Source organism: Narcine bancroftii, chromosome 2, assembly GCF_036971445.1.
Source record: "Narcine bancroftii isolate sNarBan1 chromosome 2, sNarBan1.hap1, whole genome shotgun sequence".
In the NCBI taxonomy this organism is placed as follows: domain Eukaryota; kingdom Metazoa; phylum Chordata; class Chondrichthyes; order Torpediniformes; family Narcinidae; genus Narcine; species Narcine bancroftii.
In genome coordinates, this window is record NC_091470.1 from 48,156,954 (window position 1) to 48,180,950 (window position 23,997).

The window sequence follows — 23,997 nt, forward strand, 5'->3', positions numbered from 1 at the left end:
ATTGAGTAATCTAGGCATGACTTCATCAAAACTCCACGTCACTATTAAAACTCCACGTCACTATTAAAAGGAGATCTACTCACCATTTCATTTTATCTTTCAGCTTTGGAGGTTGAAATCCACTTTTACTCATCAAGAACAATGCCCTTTGGGTAGAAGCATAGTCATAAAAATGTTATAAAATACCATTGCATAAATTTTATTGGAAGAGAAACAAATTATCCAATAAATTTATCCCTATAAAACTCATCAGATAATATTTTAGCCTTGCCCTGTGCACTCCCAGATCGCTCACACGTGACAACAATATTTCTTTAAATGGATCTCAATTTTTTTTGATCATTTGGACTTGGTTTAACACTTTTGCTAGAGGTAAATAGGATTAGATGGTTGAATAGATAAGGGAGATGCAGTTCAAGCAGTCTATTTGAGCACAAAATCTCGTACAAGACGCTAGTGGAGAAAGTTAAAGCACGTGGAATTGAGTTTTGGTAAAGTTTAGGACCTAGCTAATAAATAGGTAAGAGTTAGCAAGTATCAACGAATTAAAATACCTCATTGGATGCAAATCAAACATTGGAGGCTGCAATTCAGCCAGTTCAATAGCTGTGATTCCAACTGCCCAAATATCACACAGCTGATTGTATCCACCATTTTTCTCAACAGCAGCGACTTCTGGAGCCATCCTACAAGAAACAAATATTGATTTGAGTCAACAAAAGACTTAAAAACATAATTTGTAGTTGAATATCAAGTTACTAGGTTAGTTGAAAAAATATGTGCCAGCAGAAATAAAACTAAACAAGGCATAACCATCATAAACCAGATCTTGTGGATTTCACAGCACCACACAAAAAGGCAACAAATTAATTTCATGAACCAAATTGTAAACTTACATATTTAATTAGGAAACCAGTCATGGCGTGGCTCCCATATTTGTGCAAATTCCAGAGCTATACTATGAGGTTGTGTATTTTTAAAGTGGAATTTTAAACACGTTACAGTTTCAGAATGATTAGTTCATAAGACAGGCCTCGAGAAAGAACATTAGACAAAGGATTTTTGATCAGTCTAACATTGTAAGTAAACTATTTAAACTAGAAATTGTTTGAACATAAAACATAGATTAAATTGAATGTTGAAAACAGCCAATTCTATAAATTCATAATACAAAGATGCAAAATTTAAAATAATTTTAATTTTCAGTCATATCCGGAAGCATGTATGCCAAATATACAAATACAACAGACTAAAATAAAGAATTTGCCTCCAACTATCAACATGAAATTAGGTATAGAATAGAATTATGTAAACAGAGCTGAAGAACACAAAGGCGATTCCCTTCAAAACAATGGTGACTTTTGCATGCAGCTCCAACAGGAATCATTAGATTCCCATTCAGAATTATTACAACCTGAACTCACAGTCACAGAAACTAACTACCAGTAAGTAATGCTGTACTAAGGACACTGCTAGATATGGTGATTGTCAGTAACGGCAAACTCTAGCAGTCCACGGGTGATTTCAACAGCCGATGTATGGACCACTTAAACACCATCAAACAGCTGACACACAGGCCATTTAAAGAAGAGTTGACCATGCAGGCACAGAGAGGGAGCTGCAGTTCAATCTAAGATCCCAGACAGGGATCCCTCCACTCCCTAAAATAAAGTGGATGAACACAGTATTACGAGCCCAGAGGACCCAAAACCCAGCAGCAATAGATATTCACCAAGACAAATGGTTACTTAAACAAAAGTTGCTCTTAATTATCTTTAAACATGAAAACAGAATCACACTATAACTTATCATGATTGACTTAACTAACCTAACTTAACCCCCTTCTAATTCTACGCGCATGTGTATGTAATGTGTGTGAGTTAAGAAAAGTTCTTTAGTTCACAGTCCAATCTCACTTCTCATTCCCCCAAGTTCACTGTTTGCAGGCAATTCTTATACTATGCACAGAATTTAACATTTATGAATTTCACCAGGCTTTGGCACTCAAAAGATAAATGGTTACCACTCAGGAAGGTTCTTGTCGGTTTTCAGAGAGAGATTTGTTGCTCCAAGTCACCCACAACTGATTTATTTCCATCAGCCACTTCAGTATCTTGTTGACGAAACTTACCCACTCAGGGTTTTCCAGATGATGACCTCTTTCTTTCAGGACACCACAGAGTGCCTTTTTGTTTCTCCCATTTCAAGTGAAACATTGGACAGCCAGTCCTCTCTTCTTGCATGAACCACAAGGGCTTTGACCAGGCTGAACTAAGCACTCTCCCGTGTTCCAAATGGGTTTTTTCACAAGCTTGCCAGCTTGTCCTGTTCCAGTCCCAGTTGCTGCTGCTGACTGTAAAACTGTCTCTCTCACTCTCTCTCTCTCACAGAGAAAAAGCCTGACGCTCTCTCTGCTTGCAAAACCATTGAATAAGTCTCTAATAAACTATCACTAACACATTACCTGTGAAATTAAAGGAGCCAACATACTTGACCACTGCCATACCATCATGAAAAACACCTACCGTGTCATCTGTTACGTGTAGAGGAACACATAGCCCCCCGTCTGGAACATTGTGGATTATAGAGGATCATGTGACTTCATCTGAAACCTATTCAGAAATCGTATCACCTGCCAATCAAGATTGGACTCTGGCCACCCATTAGTGCACATCTTACAGTTGGCTCTTTTAAATGATTCAGTGTTATCATTCGCCAGATACCCAACTCAGAATGGTATAAACAAACCTTGATGCATACCATATTTCTTTCTCTCTGTCTCTTGGTTCAAGTCCAGACATTGCTCCTGCCAGAGCGCTACCATGGATATCACTGGAAGAGTCGTGGATAAGTTGTGAGTTGAGCCATAGCACTGCAATAGATCAGTATTTGCAGAGAGCTGCACCCCCATTTTTACAAGGGATCAGGAGTGTGTTTGAAAGTCCCTGTCTGTGAACCGCGAACACATGGGAGAGCCACTGGCATCGGAGTCCTTTGTGCCCAATGTGCCTGCTTGCACCATTTATAGTTTTTGTCTCATACCATGTAGATGGTAGGCAACCACTGGTATCAGAGTCCAACCCGGGTCTGATGTGAATGTTTATTTAGATAGTGGTAAAGTGTCATTTGATGTCTTCCCCAGTTTGTCTCTTGTGAGTTCAATAAAATTACCTTTGATTGTACCACTTGTGTTCATACTTGTGTGTTTGTGAACCCACCAAACCCGATACAGTATTTTCCAAACACACCACCCACGACTGCACTTCGGACAAGTCTGATCACCTGGCTGTACATCTACGCCTGGCCTACAAGCACAGACTGAAGACTACTATATCAGTGGTGAAGATGTAAAAGTATGGTTGAGGGATGCGGAGAAGCGCCTGCAAGACTGCTTTGAGTTGGTGACTGGACCATATTCAAGGACTCATCCTCAAACTTGAATGAATATGCCAGAGCACAGCAAGTCTCTGACTTCAACACCCGTTAATGAGTTTGTGCCCAGGTGCACATACCATGAGTACCCCAACCAGAAAACGTGGATGAATAAATAGATTCACAAACTGCTACGGGTGAGGTCAACGGCCTTTAAGACCAGATCTCTACAGGAAGTCCAGGTACAACCTATGGAAGGCCATCTCAGCAGCAAAGTGGCAATTCTGAGAAAAGCTGGTCAGATACTCGCCAGCTATAGCAAGGATTATAGGCCAATACATCCTGCAAGGCAAGGCCGAACACCATAAATGGCTGTGATGTTTCATGACCCAATGAGCTGAAGACATACTGCCACAATCGCTCCGCAGCGGATGCAATCTCACTGGCTCTCCACTTAGCTCTGGATCACCAAGACAACAGCATTATGTTCATCAGGCTACTCTTAATCCACTACAGTTCAACTTTCAACACCATGATATCCTCAGTACTGGTCAACAAGCTCTAAATCCTAGGCCTCTGCACCCCTTTCTGCAATTGGATCCTTGACATCCTCATCAGAAGACCGCAGTCAGTATGAATCGGAAACATTTCCTCTGCACTGTCAGTCAACACAGGTGCCCATCAAGGATGTGTGCTTAGTCCACAGCTCTACTCGCTCTACACCCATGACTGTGTGGCTAGGCACAATTAAAATGCCATCTACAAATTTGCCGATGACACCACAGTCATCGGCAGAATCACAGATGGCAATGAGGAAATGGATAGGAGTGAGATAGGCCATAGTCACAACAACCTTGCACTCAAAGTTAGCAAAAATTAAGGAAATGATTGTGGACTTCGGTGGGGGATATCAGGAGAACATAAACCAGTCCTCATCTATGGGTCAACAGTGGAAAGGGTTAAGAACTTCAAATTCCTGGTGTCAACATCTATGAAGATTTGTGCTGCAGCCTCCATGTTGATACAATCATGAAGACTCGCAAGTGGCTATACTCATGAGATGTAGAACACCAAAGACTCTTGCAAATTTCTACAGGTGTACGCGGAGAACCTTCTGACTGGTTGCATCACTGTCTGGTATATGGAAGTGTCAAAAGCACAGGACAGGAAAAGACAGCTGTGAACTCAGCCAATGCCATCACGGACGTCAGTCTTCACTCCACTGAGGACATTTACAAGAGGTGGCGTCTTAAGAAAGCAGCCTCTATCATCAAGGACCCTCACCACCCAGGCCATGCTGTCTTCGCTCAGTTACCATCAAGGAGGTGGCACAGGAACCTGAAAACAAACACCAAGTAGTACAAAAACAGATTCTTCCCCTCAGACATCAGATTTTTGAATGGACAATGACCCACAGACACTACCTCACTTTCTCTTCTTTTTGCAGTCATTTATTTATTTTTAAAAGTAATTTATTTGCACCTTTCAAGCTGCCACAAAACAACAAATTTTGTGACATGTTCACGACAATAAATTTTACTCTCAACTTTGCCTCATTTGAATGCATGACATATTATTCAAATCTTTACTTCTACCATGTGCATCAGTGAATGAATGGCAGCTCCTTTCGTTGGCTTTTGAAGTATGTACAACAGTAGGCACATGTGATTTTATTTACCAATATGGGGTTCCAATGAAGGACTTCCTCTTGGCAATAGTTGCAGTTATTTTGGCGGCAACTCCAAAGTCAGCTGAAATGCAAAATAAAAGTATTTAGTCTCCTGTGATTCATTCCTATATAGATCAACTTCATTGAGCCATGTTTATGCAAGAAATCCCAAACTTTAGAAAAGACATTTTAGAAGGACCAAAGTTTTTGCCAATTGTGGAAGAAAAATAGGAAGAAATCAAACATCAACATGCAGTCAAAGTCAAACTCCAATGCAAGCCAGAATCTTAAAGAAAGAAAGATGGCATTCACAAAGTTTACCACGTGAAAATTTGGATAAGAACTCAACATCTTGATTCAAAGAATAGTAATGCTCTGCGAGAATACTGGCTATGTTTGTTTCCAAAATGTTTTTTATATAATGCAACATTGTTCAAATGTGACATATATTTCGGCAATAACTGATTTATCATTTGCTGTTAAATGTTGACAAGTACATTTCTTATTGAGACACTTATGTGAACAATCTTATTTCAAACAACTGAAAATGTGCATTGTGGGTAAGAACCTGTACTCTGATGTAATACATTTTATTAGGTGTTTTTAAAAAAATTACTCAAAAAACTGCCCCAAAAGGACAACTATAAATACACAAAAATAGACTTGGCAAGTTCTGAAATATGTAGCATCAGCATTGTCTCTTCAGTTTAACGGGTATCATATATTTGATAAATGTTCTGTGCCATAATACTCACCTAGCTTTACATCTCCATGATCTGTCAGTAAAATGTTGGCTCCCTGAAAGAAAACAGTTCAATTTAGGTGTTGTACATGATTACTTTGAAAAGAACTTCAGTTCTCAATTTGAGTTTTCCTTCGAGCTAACCTCCAGTCTCTGGTAATACTTCTGTTTTACACAAGAAAGTGACAATTTTTTAAAATATACACCCACAAGTTGTGTACTTATTTAAAATTTTTATTTATTTTCATTTGAACTTGATACAGAGTTTGATGTGACAGTAAAAAAAATTTTAAAAGCCGATAATATGAAGTTTCCAAACAAAAAACAAATTCAGCCTTACCTTGATATCTCGGTGCATTTTTCCTTTGCTGTGTAAATAACTCAGACCCTAGAAAGCAAGTTTTGTGTTGTTTACTATAAATAAAAATGGTTTTCATAATAAATATAGACAAAGACACCCACTTATCACTGTTTATCCAAAAGTGGTCCACTGTCCTTTATAACAATTCTTTTAGAACTATGGTTTTTGGATTCAATGTCCCAGTAGAAATAGACATCAGACTTAACTATCCTTTGAGTACATTTTTACTTGTTTCTCAGTATATCTTCTCAAAAATTTGTGATTCTACCAGCTTACTATAGTATACCTTTTATTCCCTCCAAAGTTCCTTCACTTCTTTAATCTTCCCCAGAAGTGAATCATTTTGACCAAATTGTCCTTTGACTCCCTACCCTTAAGGGTTGAAATATTTTAAATAGGCAATACTACTCTTTCCATCACTACAAGGTTATAATATGGTACTTTATAAATTAGCTTACTAACTGAGCAATGCAAAATGTTCGCTTATTTCTTTGCTGGTTACTGTTATACACTCAACTTCCATCTGTTCCATCTCATTTGACCAATGTGACTTATTTCTATTTCTAAAACATGCATCCAATAAAGAATGGGGCTGAAAATAAAGACTCATGGGTTTTCCACCCAGTATTTAACAATCCTCACTCCAATTCCAGAATAAAATCCTATCAATTACTCGTTAAAATTCAGTTACCTTCCACTGTGGTAACTGAGTATCATGTAATCTTATAGCAACCTTTAATAAAGAATCATCTTAAAGACCTGAAAATCTTTAAACATTTTTAAAATGAGGTTCTATGTCTAGATTGATAGAATTATGGAGACATTGAGCTCAGAAACAGGTCCTTTGATCCACCACATATATGCCAACTATCTTCCATCTCCACCAATAACCATTCACAAGTAACTTGGCAGTTTTCCATGACTAAACTGAGACAGGGACCAGTGGAAAAAAAAACTGTCAGCACGCCAGCATCAAATGACGGCATTTTACGCCAAGGATTAACCACCTCGACCCTATCTCATATCCCCGGCATCGGCTGACGGCAGAATACTGATAAAACTAGTGGAAAAGGGACAGCAGAAAGTCATCCATTTCCAGTTGAAGGTAGAACCCTCCGATCCCCAGGGATGAATTGTATGGCCCAGAAGAAACGGCACAAACGGTTTCCTATCCTGGGACACTGCACAGACAATTAACTGTGATGCCAGTGGAAAATGGGCTGGTGATTCAAGTGCCTTTCTCAATATTTAAATACTATGTACCCATTTTGACATCCTCTTCAGCAGTACATTCCAGATAACAACCAACTATTTGATAAAACAAATCTTTCTCATATTCCCTCTAAATTTCTTCCACCTCCCTTCTCTACCTTTAGACATCTCTACCAAGAAGAGGTTTACATCTAGCTACCTTACCTATGCCCCTCATAACTCTATATGCCTCTATCAGCCTCATCAACTCCAAGGAAAAGAGATCCAGTCTATCCAACTTTTCCTCACAAGAGAAGCACTCCATCTCAGATGACATCCAGGTATATCTCAACATCACTCCAATGCAATCACATGCTTCAGATAATGTGATGATTAGAGCTGTACTATACTCTAGCTGTGGCTGAATCAATGCTTTATAAAATTTTACTATAACCTTCCTGGTTATGTGTTTTATGCCCTGCTAATGAAAACAAGCACTTTTGACATCAACTTTTGACATCAACTTCTGCTGTCATCTCCATTGAACCATGGAATTATACACCAATGTTCCTCCAGGATTCTACTATTTATTGTCTATTTCCTAACCTTTATTAATCGCACTATCAAAATTAAATTCCATCTGCCATAGTCCTTGCCAGTTTACTAATCAATCAATATCACCTTGTACCCTATGCCCCTCACTATCAATAACATCACCAATCTTTACAAAGGAACATGTGGCAAAGGTATTGTAATTAACATTTTATAGTCCTTAATACGAGCTTTGGCTTTTTTGAGTTTATAATGTGCATTTTCTTTGAATATTAGTTTAACATTGCTACTGTGCATCATTTTTAGCTATTAGCATGAAATGGTTAATATCTAATGTATTCAGGGACATCAGTATCCTACCTGCAGGGTTTCTCTGCATACATACGCTATCTGAAGTTCTGACAGCGGTCCAGTGACTGAAAAAAAACCAAACATCCATTAGATAACAATCTAATAGTTATCTTTAGGAGCCACGAGCAGCTCTATTGGCCTCTACTAAGACATCAGTCCTTTCCGTACTTTTCGCTTCCTTTTTAAACTCTTTTTCACTTATGAAAAAAGTCTCCAATCTGAAACTTTGACATAATTTCTCTTTCCACAAATGCAGCCTGACCTTCAGTCTTTATCCAGCATGCTTCTATTTTAAGACTTAGTAAGTCTCATTGACTGATGTCGTGGCTACTACGGCAGAGCTACTGAAATAATACAAAAACACACACCAGACTAGTCAACTGAAGACTGATTTATTCAGGGTTTACAGGCTTCTTTTATATACTGCCTGCCCCGGGCTCCATGAGACAAGGTGGGATGTCACTACGAGTTTGCTGCCAATCCACGTGACCAGCAGGTTTCAATCTAGTGTCCCGCGCTTTCCAGCAGGAGACTCAACGTGCCGTTCCTCGGCACTCTGTATCCTTCGCGTGTAGTCCTGGTGAGTAGGTAGATGTTTGCATTATGGTTCCGCACGCCCGCAGAACTGCGCCAGCAACAGTTCACGTTGCCGCGCTGTGTGCCCGCTTGGCCCGCTACACTGATGTATTTAATTCTTAAATGCCCATGCAAATTAGAAAAAAAATCACATTTAGGATTTATGTAAAACTAAAATGGTGGGTCACTCGGATGCTCATCTTGTACAATGAATTTAAATTTAAATTTTGATATACTCAGCATCCATGACTTATTGAAAAAGACCTACGTGAAAATATGGCACCATGGCCCAGAAAGTTCACTAACACGGAGGAGCAAAACAGAAACAAGAGTAAAAGGGGACTCTAATCAGGGATATAGTTAATGTCCTCTCCTGCCAATACCAGAATTGTGAAGGGCATGCAGCTTAACAAGGGCCAGAATACGAGCTAGTCAGGAGGAAGGGCTCTATAGTGTTAGGTCATGTGATAAAACGATTAGTGGAAAAGTTGATACAATGCATTGAAATTGGGAGGATGGGACTGCAGTGGAGAGATCAAAACTGCAGTCATTTAGACGGGTTGAAATGTATGTACTTTAATGTGAGAAACTATGAAGAATAATGGACCAGTATATGGAATTACAATGTTGTGGCCGTTACAGAGACTTGACTGATGCAAGGACAGGATGCATGTTCTGTCCGGGCTGCATGCGCTTCAAAAGTTACAGGATGGTAGGTAAAAGTGAGGTGTGGGTGGCATTACTCATGAGGGTTGGCATGGCCTGCTGCAGAAAGGGAGGTAACTGTGAAGGGATCGACTACTGAGTCAGTGTGTGTAGAAGTCAGAAACAATAGAGTGATAAAAGTCTATTTCTAATCCTATATTCTTATCCTAAGAATTCCAACAAGAGGATTTACAATTGAATCTTGTAAGTTCTAGTTGATTCCCCATTATAAGTAGAAAAATGCATGGAAATGTCTTGGCAAAAGTAACCTCAATACATTTTGAGATGATAATTGGGTACGTAAGTACAACAAAACCAGATAAGTACATGGAAAAATTGATTGGCTAAGAACAGAATTTGGGGAGACAAAATAAATTACAGGGAATTACCAATGACACAAAATCAGGTGGCAGTGTAGATCGTGCAGAGAATGTAGGGCTAGAACAGTGGTTCTCAACCCTTTTCTTTCATTCACATATCACTTTAAGTAATCCCTATGCCATTGTGCTCTGTGATTAGTAAAGGATTGCTCAAGGGTATGTGAGTGGGAAGGGAAGGTTGAAATCACAGCTCTAGACCCAATTGTTACTGAAATATTTTGATTGAGAAAAACTGTCATTGGCTCATTTCCTTTGGACTTGTGAAACCATGCATCTAATGAGTCAATTAGGTATGAATGTGATGGATTATATCATATTTTATATTGAATATTGATATGTTTTTGAAGGAGATAGATTGTGGGAGTAGCCTAGGTCACAAACACTTCACAAAACAGATCTCATTTAAAATGCAAGAGTTTTGCTGAAAATAAGTCATGAAGGAACCGAGAGCTGAAGACGATGAAACAGGGAGACTGGTTTGCAAAAGAAATTCAAAAGCAAGTGTAAATGTTTTGAAAGCAATAGATGAACAGACTCAGAATTTTGGGTCTGATTCCACAATCTGTCTAGATATAGTTTCTTATTTTAGGAAGATCATGTGGTTTTGCAAGCAGAGAGGAGACCAAACAGGCTTTCTCTATGCGGGGGTGGGGGGGGTGGGGGGGGGGAGAGGAGGCTGGTTTCTGCAGTCATGGCAATCTGGCAGTTTGTTGAAATCCCATTTTGAAGATGGGTTGAGAGTTCTGAGCAGCCTTGATCAAAACCCTTGTGGTCCATACAAGAGGAAATGGCTGGCTAGAATGTTTCACCTGAAGTAAGGGAAATGAAAGGAACTCTGTGGTGACGTGCAGAACAAGAGGTTATCATTTGGAAAATCCTGATGGGGCAAGTTTCTTCGGCAAGACACTAAAGTGGCTGATGGGAGGGAATCAGTGTCCAACGAGCAACAAATATCTGTCTGAAACCAACAAGAACTTTCCTGGGCTGTAACCATTTAAACACCAGAGCTTGGTGAAAATTCATGGATGTTAAATTCTGTGCATGAATTGCCTGATCATGGAGGAGTGAGAAGTGAGACTGGACTGTGAATCAAATAACTTTTCTGAACTTATACTCATTACATTCATGTGTGCTTAGAATGCAAAGGGGGTTAAGTTAATACTAACAAGTTAAAGTTTGATTCTGTTTTTATGTTTAAAGAAAATTAAAAGTAACTTTTGTTTAAGTAATGACTTGTCTTGGTGAATTTCCATTGTTGCTGGGTTTAGGGTCTAAAACAGTGGTTTTAAAACAGTCCAAAACACGACTAAAACAGTGGTTTTCAACCTTTTTCTTTCCACCCACATACCACCCTAAACAATTCCTTTCTAATCACAGAGCACCTATGGCAGAGGGAATACTTAAAGTGGTATGTGAGTAGAAACAAAAATGTTGAGAACCACTGGGCTAGAGGAATAGAAAGCGAGACAAATGGACAAATATATTGCAGTTGGAAGAAAAATTAGCCATTCATTTTGGTAAAATACAATATGAAAAGACAGAGCTTTCTTTAAAAACAAATTACAAGTTAATATGGAAGTTTACCACACAATTAGGACCTTTGTTACAAGAAGATTCAAGTACAAGATCAAAACATCTTGCTCAAAATCTATACAGTCCTGGCCTTCTTACAAAGATCAGATATATTTCAAACTGAAAAAAAAAATCAAAAAAAGTTCACTTTTTGAACTTTTGGTTAGCTGCAAGAGCAGAAATTAGAGACATTAGGAATATACACGAGTTTTGAAAAATGAGAGACTAACTCACAATGATAAAAACTAACAGAAGGGTAAATATGAACTTGATATTTCTCCTGACTGGTGTATCTAGATCCAGCAATACAGTCTCACAATAAAGTGTCAACTGTTCAAATAGAGACACTTTCACTCAGAGAATGAAGAATCTTTTGAATTCTATTCTCATAAGGGAATAAGAGGTCAACAGAGGCTCCATTGCCAAATTTTTCACAGAAGATTTTCTTTTATTCATGTAATATATTAATTTAAGGCATTAATACTGGCTGCAAATACAACAAAGGGGCACAAAGAACAACTCACTAGATGCTATGAGTCAAAATAGATTATAGCAAATAGCAACTGCCATTTTGTGGGGGGGGGGGAAAAGAACAGCTAGTGGAAGGGAAACCGGACGTTGAGGGTTGCAGGTGAGTAAAACAAAATTATGCAAAATTATGCAAGTTTAATCAACATACCATGATACATATCTTGAAGGGATCCACCCCCACAATATTCCATACAGATCCAAAGTTTCTCACGGCTAAAATAAATTAAAAGCATCTTTTAGAAAATATTAAACATACTCGTTATAAAGAACAGAATGGTAATTTCGTTATGAGCACAATGTTGTCAGTTGAAGACAAAAGGGAAAAATCTGAAACAGAATACAAAAAAAATCAGTTTTTAATTATGTTAAATGGCAGTATGTACTGTATGAAAGATTAAAGACCACCCATAGATTAAAATCCACAACAAAAATCTGATAGAGAAAAAAAAGACCATTTAATTGAAAGCTTTTGATGGATAGAATTAAATAATTCTATAAACATCCTAGTGTTGAACGATGAGAACTTATTGTTATATTCCCAGGTACAATGTACAGATATAATTAAAGTCTTACTTATCACAGCTCCCCAGTTATGTAAAACACAGTAACACAAGTAAAATTAACATGCCACAAAGAGAAAAGATATTAACGTTTAGCATAGCAGTTAGCGCAACACTATTATAACATCAGTGACCTTGGTTCGAATCTGGTGCTGTCTGCAAGGAGTTTGTAAATTCTCACAATGTCTGCATGGGTTTCCTCTGGTTTTCTCCCACCTTTCAAAATATATATGAAGGTTGTACTTTAATTGCAATGTCCTTTGATATGTTGATATCCAGGAACTTAAAATGGCACTAACCCTCTCCATCACTGTTCTACCAATGAAGCCAGGTTCCATGGCTTCTTCTTCCCGAACTCCACAATCAGCTTCTTGGTCTTGCTGATATTCAAAATTTTAAAGACTTTTTAATTTATATATTGCATTTTAAAAATATTTCCCGACCCACTTCATGGCCATTATAATGTTTTGGCAAAGTGCAGATTCAACAGAAAATTAGGATGATGTTAGACTAAATTTCACCAGAGGATATTTGTACAAAGTGAAGGGAGAAAACTTTACAGTAGATATCAAGGACAAGGTTTTTTTTAAAAAAAAAGTGGGTGCCTGGAATTCCTGGCCTGGGGTAGTAGTGGAAGCTGAAACATTAGGGGCATTTAAGAGACTATTAGACAGGTACATGGGTGAAAGAAAAATAGAGGGTTACAAGTTAGAAAGGGTTTAGTATTTTTTGGTAGGAATACATAGGTTGGCACAGTATTGAGGACTAAAGGGCCTGTACTGTCTTATAATGTTCTATGTTCTAAAAATAAATCCAGTATCTCAACTTGGCTACAAAATACTGATTTTAAAAAAATCAATAAAGACAATTTAGAGAGATAAAACCTGCAGGAAGATGGTTCTCTAATTTTATTTTTCACATGTGTCAATTTTTGCTTTTATTCCAGAAACTCTTCTTCGTAATGACAAAGCCCCAAAACTTTGCAAAATAATCATTATTAAATACAAGGAATGTCTAATGTCAAATTAAAGAATGTAAAGATAACCAAATGTTTTAGAAAAAAAAGTGCATCTGAACTCTAAGGAATCAAATGTGCTTAATATGCGCCATCTGAGAGGGGCAGCTACATAATGAACAAACACAAATTCTAAAAAATAAAAAAATGGCAACTCTTGAAATTTGAAATAAAAACAGAACATGTTGGAAACACTTTGCAGGTCAAACAGATTCTGTGGAATGAGAGATGGAATTTATGTTTCAGAACAATATATTTTGGTAAAATAGCACGAAGGCAAGCATAATCAAATATTTCCATTTCCTTGACTGTTATTTTTAAATAATGTGTGAAATATTTTTAAATGATTATTTTGTATTGCTCCAGGAATGTAATGCAATTTCACTAAAAGATGGATTCCAGAATCAACAGCACTGAAAATAAACTTGCAATAACTTTCCTTGATTAATCAAAACATTTATAATGATAGAATGTTTGTATATAATTACCTTAGGTAGCTTCCAAAGTAGGCCACAATGTTGGGATGTGTACACTCCTTTACCATAAAGATTTCTTGCTGTATAATGGAAAAGTCATCTCCTATAAAAAGGAAAAACAAGTATTACATTGTTTTGTGAATTCTTATATTAACACATTAATACTTACATTCAAGGTCATAAATTACATCTTCTGTGACAGTATCCATGACAAATTCAACTTTTGACAAAGTTGATCACAACATTCTTTTGCAACCATCGCCAAAATAGATGTGACTGACTTCATTTGATTCCATTCACTACTAACCAATGGGAAACCATCAATTGCTTCATGCCTTGCTCAGGAAGACCAATATGCAAAAGTTTACATTTGATTAGTGGTCACAGAGAAAGGGTATTAAATGTGATTGTCCCAGAAAATTAGCGATATAGAATCTGTAAGGTTGGCATAGCGGTTAGTGCAACGCTCTTACAGCACCAGTGATCAGGATCATGGTTCGAATTCCGCGCTGTCTATGAGGTATTTGTACATTCTCCCTGTGTCTGGTTTCCCCTGCGGGCTCCAGTTTCCTCCAACCTTTCAAAATAAAAAAAACGTACTGAGGGTGTAGGTTAATTGGGTGGCATGAACTCAGAAAATCCCAGTTGAGTCTGCAAAGTAGACAAGAGCAAAATAATCATAAAGGAACAATAATCATTTGATTGACCAAACCAATTTACCAAAAATAGCTTGGAAGATTAATTGAAATGTATTTTAAGCAGTTTTCTGGAATAATAGGATGTAGCAAGGACTAGGACTCATAAATGTGCTAAACCTAATCATTTAAAAAAAAAATCAAATTAACGAGATATTTCAAATTTATAACAATATGACAGCTTTTGCATGGAAATGCACAAATCCTTACATCCTTAATTTGGAAGCAGTAGTTCACCAACATTTTCTTGAATGGGTTCAAAATTCTGCTTTTAAACTCAAGGTAGCCAAGAGCAGAGTGGATTTAGCCTTCCAACGGGAAACTCATTTAACTGAGAAAGAACATCAAAAATAAGAGATTGAGTAGGGCAGGTCTTTGTTTCCTTATTTAATTCAAAAGCAAGAAGAGTGGCAATTTTGATGCACAAGAATCTTCCAGTTAGCATATAAAATGTGGTAATAGATCCTGTAGATAAGTATGCTATGGTGCATTGTCAAATATTCTCAGAATCCTGGACCCTTCTGAATGTTTATGCGACAAATATTGATGAGAAATTTATTGAAAAAAACATTTCTTAATTTAGCAAATGCTAGAATTTTATTCTAGATCCAGTTTTAGATAGATCAACGAGGACAAAAGCAGTGAAAGCCACTTTAGTATTGATGAGAAAGCCAAATTTAGTGGAAGCCTAGAGAAAAATTCATCAAAGAGAAAGAGATTATACTTTATATTCAAATAGACATGATTTCTATTCCAGGATAGATATATTTTTAATATCAGCTCAATTACAAGGTAGGATTATAGAAGCTGAAAATAAAGTGAAATTTTATCAAATCACTCACCTTTGATACTGATGTTTAGGATGCCATATAAAGAAAAAAAAAATCAGTCTATAGATGGAGTTTTAAACTCGTCATTGTTGAGAGCGTCAGATTTGTGATTTTATTAGAAGACAAATTCAGATATTTTGTGAGACCAACTGCCGATAAGTTTATTATGAGATGTTTTGAGAGCATATTTATGAAGACAAATTGATTAAAAGGAATAGACAAGAAAGATGGGAAAAACTAGAAAAAGAAACAACTTAGAAGATCTGCAAATGAGGGGAGTCTAAAGAAAAGCATAGACAACATTAATAAAAAACTTGAATATAATACATTACAAACATATAGAATAGAAAAGGGATAATAAAAATTAAACAAAAGTATTATGAATTGGGTGAAAGAGCCTTTCTCAGCAGTTGAAAGCAGAAATGGTGTCAAGAACAATTAATGCAATAAAAACAGATAAGAATGCAACTCATTATAAACCTCAAGACATTAATGAGGCTTTGAGAGAATTTTAATCTAAATTATATTATTTAGAATCTCAAGGAGATGTTAATAAAATAGAAGAATTCTGATCACAAATGAGGCTTCCAAGATTAAATATGGAAGAACAGGTATAACTAAATGCTCCCTTTACTCAGGAAAAAGGTTATGGAAGAGTGGAGTTCATTGCAAAGAGCACATCTCTGGGAGAGATGATTTCCCTCCTGAATTTTATAAAGAATTTAAAGAGTTGTTGATTCCTCTTTTTATGGAAGTGTTAGATCAGTTATCTGAAATACATACTCTCCTGGAAATATTTTCAATGGCAATCATTACTGTGATACCAAAAAAAGATAGGAACCCGTTGAAACCATCATCTTATAGACCTATTTCATTATTAAATTCAGATTATAAGATCATTACCAAAGCCTTGGCAAACATATTAGCAAAATTCTTGCTGAAATTGATAAATATGGTCCAAACAAGCTTTGTGAAAAAGAGACAATTTGCTGATAATGGCAGATCTGAGTGTCGCTGTGGCATTAGATGCAGAAAAAGCATTTGATAGACTGGAGTGGTTTTTAAAATAAAAAAATATTTAAAGTGCTGGAAAAATTTGGACTAGGTCAAATTTTTACCAATTAGCTCAAGGTATATTACAATGATTTAAAAGCTGAAGTGGTGACTAATGGACAAACTTCTACATCTTTTCAGTTGTCAAGATCTAGTATACAAGAATGTGCGCCATCTCCAGATCTATTTATTTTAGCTGCAGAACCTATTGCAGAAGTAATCCGTCAAGATCTGGACATTAAAGGATTTAGGGTTAACCAGGAGGAAGATAAAATTAATTTATTTCCTGATCATGTATTGATATATTTGACAAAACTAGAAACTCGTTACAGAAATTATACTCAAAACTGGAAGACTATGGGTAAGTTTCAGGTTATAAAATAAATTGGGATAAGAATGAAATTATGCCTCTTACAGGAGGAAACTCTACTCAAGTGTCAAAGAGATACCCTATTTAAATGGCCAGCAAATGGGATAAAATACTTAAGAATACATATGGATAATAACTTTAAAGAATTTATACAAATTGAATTATTTAGCTTTACTCAAAAGGATTGAAGAAGATTTAAACAGATGGACAGCCTTACCCATAATACTTGTGGGAAGAGTCAATATCTCTTTCAATCACTACCTATACCATTATCTCAGAGGTTCTTTCAAGAGTCGAATAAATATGTCAGAAAATTACTTTAGAAAGTTAAGATGTCGAGGGCCTCTAGAGAAAAATTAACTTGGAAATATGAACTGAGAGGTTTATAACCTCCCTAATTTTAAATTATTATCAAGCAGCTCAAATTAAATTTTTACTTGCTTTTTTGAGCAAAGAGTTAAAATAGAATTGGATAAAATAGAAGAGAGAATGGCAGAGGACTTTATATACAAATGGGATGTGGAATTACTTAACCAATATTTGGTATAAAATAAATAGTGATATTGAAACAAGGGGTGGGGGCTTATCTCCCAAAACTCCCCTGACTCATAATAGGCTTACACCTTGTACAATGGGCAGTCAAATTTTAGAAATCTGGTCTCGTAAAGGAATCAGATATATTGAAGATTGTTATGAGCAGGGGCAATCGATGTCATTTGTACAATTAAAAAATAAGTATGGAATTGTTAACACAATCTTCAAATTAGAGCATATCTAAGGGATAAATTGGGCCCAATAATGTTTTTACCAAATTGTAAAGCTATGGAAAGACTGATTCAAAAGGTAAATACAAAGAAATTTACTTCAGCAATGTATCTCTTGCTTCAAATGGGAACTCCCAAACAAGGGGCTCATGTTCAGGCAGAGATGGGAATCAGACTTGAATGTAAGAATAGATGAGGAAACCTGGTCTGAACTATGTTGGGATAGTATGACTAATACAATAAATGCAAGATATAGATTCATACAATATAATTTTTATATCTCTCATGAGAGATATAATTAGTTAACCGATTCTTTTGCATTTCAGTAGCATTTTTTTGAAATTCTTTTTCAGTAGCAGTTACCTTTTTCTCTAAATCTTCAATCTCTTTAATTCTCTCTCTCTTTACTTTAGAAGCATAACTAATAATTTGACCTCGTAAGAAAGCTTTCATTGCATCCCATAAAACAAAATGACTAGAAACAGAATTAGTATTATTATTAATAAAAACTTCAACTTGTTGTTTTAAATAACTAATAAATTCAATACGATGTGTCTGATGTAAATCAGACTTCCATGCAACTGCTGTACATTTTCTAGTCACTGCCAATGCAATTTTAACAAATTCTATTTGATACTTAGTTACTTATCCCTGTAATATTACCCAGCAAGAATTTCAAAAAAATGCTACTGAAATGCAAAAGAATCGGTTAACTAATTATATCTCTCATGAAAGAAATTAAATTTAGACTTATCAGACTGATATTTTAGATGTGAAGAGGTAGGAGCTTTTTTTTTCCACATTCAACCTGGTTATGTTCTAAAGTGAGACCTTTTTGGCTCAATCTAGGAAATTTCTTGGAGCAGATTATGGGAATTAAATTTCCACAAAACCCAGAATTATTCTTACTGGGTAATATTGCAGGGATAAGTAACTAAGTATCAAGTCTTTGGCTTGGCTTCGCGGATGAAGATTTATAGAGGGGGTAAATGTCCACGTCAGCTGCAGGCTCGTTTGTGGCTGACAAGTCCGATGCGGGACAGGCAGGCATGGTTGCAGCAGTTGCAGGGGAAAATTGGTGGGTTGGGGTTGGGCGTTGGGTTTTTCCTCCTTTGTCTTTTGTCAGTGAGGTGGGCTCTGCTGTCTTCTTCAAAGGAGGTTGCTGCCCGCCGAACTGTGAGGCGCCAAGATGCACGGTTTGAGGCGATATCAGCCCACTGGCGGTGGTCAATGTGGCAGGCACCAAGAGATTTCTTTAGGCAGTCCTTGTACCTCTTCTTTGGTGCACCTCTGTCACGGTGGCCAGTGGAGAGCTCGCCATATAACACGATCTTGGGAAGGCGATGGTCCTCCATTCTGGAGACGTGACCCACCCAACGCAGCTGGATCTCCAGCAGCGTGGACTCGATGCTGTCGGCCTCTGCCATCTCGAGTACTTCGATAAGAGATAATGCCAAATGGAAAGGCACCTGGTGAAGATGGGTTTTCTATAGAGTTTTATAAAACTTTTTATGCTGATATATCTCCTATTTATAAGGATGTATTACAACAAATTTATAATACTTTTCAATTACCTGAGTCTTGCTCTAATGCAATAATTACAGTTATACCAAAAAAAGATAAAGATCTTTTACAGGTTTCTTCTTATAGACCAATATCGCTGTTAAATGTAGATTATAAAATTGTAGCTAAAGTTATGGCTAATCGATTAGCTCAATATTTGCCTAAAATAATACATAGTGACCAAACAGGATTTATAAAAAATAGATATGCGTCAGATAACATTTTGCATTTAATAACTTTGATAAATAAATCTAAATCTCAGATGAATTATCCAATAGTGGTTTCACTGGATGCAGAGAAGGCTTTTGATAGAGTGGAATGTAAGTTTTTGTTTAAAGTACTTGAGAAATTTTGTTTTGGTTATTCATTTATTGGATTGATAAAGGCTTTATATAATAGTCCGAAGGCTAGAATTGCTGTCAATGGGCAGATTTCAGAATCTTTTAATTTAACAAGGTCTTCTAGACAAGGATGCCCATTGTCGCCTGCTTTATTCGCTATAGTTATTGAACCTTTGGCACAACTAATACGCCAAAACGAAAATGTTAAAGGTATAAGAGTTTTGAATGAGGAATATAAGATTAATTTATTTGCTGATGATGTTTTATTATATTTGGTAGATCCGGGTATTTCTTTACCAGCAATTCAAGAATGTTTAGAAAACTATGGTCAATTATCTGGTTATAAAGTAAATTGGGCCAAAAGTGAAATTTTATCAATTTTTAAAGATGATCATTCAATATATAAAAGTATTACCAATTTGAAGTGGACTACACAAATTAAATATTTAGGAATTAATGTTAATACGGAATTTAAAGATTTATATTCAATTAATTATCTTCCTTTAATAAAAAGGATTAAATTAGATTTGATTAGGTGATTTACCTTTGGGTGACCAGTTTACCTATCTCGGCTGCACCATTTCATCAGATGCAAGGATCAACAATGAGATAGACAACAGACTCGCCAAGGCAAATAGCGCCTTTGGAAGACTACACAAAAGAGTCTGGAAAAACAACCAACTGAAAAACCTCACAAAGATAAGCGTATACAGAGCCGTTGTCATACCCACACTCCTGTTCGGCTCCGAATCATGGGTCCTCTACCGGCATCACCTACGGCTCCTAGAACGCTTTCACCAGCGTTGTCTCCGCTCCATCCTCAACATCCATTGGAGCGCTTTCATCCCTAACGTCGAAGTACTCGAGATGGCAGAGGTCGACAGCATCAAGTCCATGCTGCTGAAGATCCAGCTGCGCTGGGTGGGTCACATCTCCAGAATGGAGGACCATCGCCTTCCCAAGATCGTGTTATATGGCAAGCTCTCCACTGGCCACCGTGACAGAGGTGCACCAAAGAAAAGGTACAAGGACTGCCTAAAGAAGGCTAATATCTCCTCAAACCGTGCATCTTGGCGCCTCACAGTTTGGCGGGCAGCAACCTCCTTTGAAGAAGACCGCAGAGCCCACCTCACTGACAAAAGGCAAAGGAGGAAAAACCCAACACCCAACCCCAACCAACCAATTTTCCCCTGCAGCCGCTGCAACCGTGTCTGCCTGTCCCGCATCGGACTTGTCAGCCACCAACAAGCCTGCAGCTGACGTGGACTTTTACCCCCTCCATAAATCTTCGTCCGCGAAGCCAAGCCAAAGAAGAAGAAGAAGAAAGAAGAATACTATAAAAATGAATATCTTTCCTCGAATACAATATTTGTTTCAATTAATTCCTTATTTTTTAAACAAAAGTTTTTTTAAGGATTTATATAAAGCAATTAGAGACTTCTTATGGAAGGGAAAATTTCCGAGGGTAGCGATGAGAAAATTGATGTGGGATTTTCAATTTGGAGGTTTAAGATTACCGAATTTTCAGCATTATTATGAAGCAGCTCAATTTAAATTTCTTAGGGCATTAATGAATATGGATGATCCGCCCAGTTAGGCAAAGGTAGAAATGGCGGTTATTTTAGAAAAATTTCCTCATGAGTTTTTGTTTCGATGGAATAAAAATTATCAGATTTCCTTTATCTATTTAGCTCTAGCTGTGGCCAAGAAATGTATAGCACTTGGAAAGACAGAAATATATTAACTTTAGATAGGTGGCATTTGGAGATGAAATCCTGTTTGACCATGGAAAGGATATCTTTTTCAATTCAGGATAGGATGTCTTTTTATAGGTTAAAGTGGACTCAGTTTGTTAAACATATGCATTTAAGTTTGCTTTAAATATGTTTTTAAGTGTGATATTTTAGTATTGATAAATTTTTTTTGTTAGTACCTTTACTTGTTATGTTTTATCTTTTTTTTGTAAGTGGGCTTTTTTTTCTTATATATAATATTGTTCATTTTATTAACTCTTCACTCTTTATTTTGTGGGGGGTTAGACTAATTTTAAGTTAGGTCATTAATGTTGTGTAATAATTATTGGGGGGGTTTATTATCTTACTTTTATTCTTTTTAAATAAAGTTTAAGAAAAAAGACATATCGTATTGCAGAAATACATAGTTGTATTCCCCTTAAGAAAATTACCTACTGAGTTGGGCATGTAAATTCTTCTTCATTTAATTCTAGAGCTAAAGGTGTAGCAATTTTGATACATAAAAATTTATTTTTTGAATTTCAATCAATGGAGGAAATGGCAGGATGTATTCTTAAATTGAATTGTAAGATTTTTAGTGAATTTTGGACTTTACTTAATATTTATGCCCCAAATGCAGATGATGAAATATTTATTTCAGATGTATTTTTATGTTTGGGTCAGGCTAATGATAATATTTTAGTTGGTGGTGATTTTAATTGTGTTTTGGAACCTTTATTAGATAAATCTCCGAAGAAAGTTAAAAAATCCAAGATGGCAATTCAGGTCCAAGCGTTGATGAAAGATCTTAATTTAGTAGATATTTGGAGGCGTCTTAATTCGACAGAAAGATTTTTCCTTTTATTCATCTAGACATGAATCGTTTTCAAGGATTGACTTCTTTTTAGTATCGGCACATTTACAATGGAAAATACAACAAGCGGAATATAAAAGTAGGGTGATTTCAGATCATTCTCTGTTATATTTTACATATGAAACTTCTGAGAAAACTCAAATAGCTTATCATTGGAGATTTAATACAACGTTGTTATAAAAATATGGAATTTATTTTTTTGAAAAAACAAATTTTTTTTTAAAGAAAATTCTAATTCTGTTCAAAGTTTGTATTATGGGATGTTATGCAAGCCTATTTGAGAGGACAAATAATTAGTTATACTTCTAAAATAAAAAAGAATCGATTAAATCAGAGTCTTGAATTAGAGAAACAGATCGATGAGTTAGAAAAGGAATTTCAGAAAGATGCTACAGAAGATCAGAAAATAGAATTATCTAGGCTGAAATTGAAATATAATACTTTGCAATCTTATCAATTTGAATGTGTGATTAATAGGACTAAACAACGGTATCATGAATGAGGAGAGAAAGCACATCAGGTATTGGCATGGCAATTAGACGGAATTCTCTTATTACTTATAAACCTCGTGAGATTAATGATGAATTTTATTTATTTTATAAAAAGTTATATATATCTGAAGGAAAACAAGAAACTGGATCGATTGATCTTTTTTTTTAAATCACAGTTGAATTTATCGACATTAGAGGATGCAGATATACAGGAGTTGGAAGAACCATTTACTGATTCGGAAATTAAAATGGCTATGCTGGAAATGTCGAACGGTAAATCGCCTGATCATGATGGATTTTCAGTTGAATTATATAAATTTTTTTATGATGATTTATCTAATGTTTGGGGATGTATTACGTCAAGTTGGAGAACATTATGAATTACCTGAGTCTTGTTCTAGTGTTTTAATTAAAGTAATTCCTAAAAAAGATAGAGATCCTTTGAAAGTATCTTCATATAGACCAATTTCGTTGTTAAATGTAGATTATAAAATAATAGCTAAAATATTAGTGAATAGATTGGCTAAATTTTTACCAAAGTTGATTCATATTGATCAAACAGGTTTTATAAAGAACAGATATGCTTCAGATAACATTTTGCGCGTGGTTAGTTTGATTAATAGATTTCGACAATCCTTAGATCACCCGATGGTGATATCCTTAAGATGCAGAAAAAGCATTTGATAGAGTTGAATGGAATTTTTTGTTTAAAGTTGTGGAGAAATTTAAGTTTGGTCCTTCTTTTATTGGTTGGATTAGGGCTCTATATAGTAGACCGGTAGCAAGAGTATTGACGAATTGTTTGATTTCGGAATCTTTTAAGTTAACTCGATCAACTCGTCAAGGTTGTCCTTTATCACCAGCTTTGTTTGCGTTAGTGATTGAACCTTTAGCACAGTTGATAAGACAAAATACACAGATACAAGGTATGAAAGTTTTAGATGAGGAGTATAAAATTAAATTATTTGCTGATGATGTATTGGTGTATTTAACAAACCCAGCTCAGTCACTTTTGCATTTGAAGGAATGTTTAATACGATATGGATGTCTTTCTGGATATAAAGTTAATTGGGAAAAAAGTGAAATATTACTGGTAAGTGAAGGAGATTATTCAGTTTATAAGAATATTATTAATTTGAAGTGGACTGATCGAATTAAATATTTGGGTATAATTTTGAGTGTTAATTATCAATCTTTATATAAATTAAATTATGCTCCATTAATGAAAAA

At 36.1% G+C, this 23,997-nt stretch overlaps 1 protein-coding gene across 2 annotated transcripts in view; it reads right to left on the reverse strand.

Annotated features, from left to right (window-relative positions):
- map4k5 (mitogen-activated protein kinase kinase kinase kinase 5) overlaps positions 1–23,997 on the reverse strand; it is a 138,335-nt gene that overhangs the window by 52,807 nt on the left and 61,531 nt on the right. For both annotated transcript variants that reach the window (XM_069916612.1, XM_069916611.1), the window contains exons 3-10: positions 14,066–14,156; positions 12,151–12,215; positions 8,248–8,303; positions 6,124–6,171; positions 5,797–5,839; positions 5,051–5,123; positions 555–686; positions 84–146 (exon numbers count right to left, since the gene is read on the reverse strand). In XM_069916612.1, coding sequence (XP_069772713.1) covers positions 84–146; positions 555–686; positions 5,051–5,123; positions 5,797–5,839; positions 6,124–6,171; positions 8,248–8,303; positions 12,151–12,215; positions 14,066–14,156 — 571 coding nt within the window. The remainder of the gene's footprint in view (positions 1–83; positions 147–554; positions 687–5,050; positions 5,124–5,796; positions 5,840–6,123; positions 6,172–8,247; positions 8,304–12,150; positions 12,216–14,065; positions 14,157–23,997) is intronic.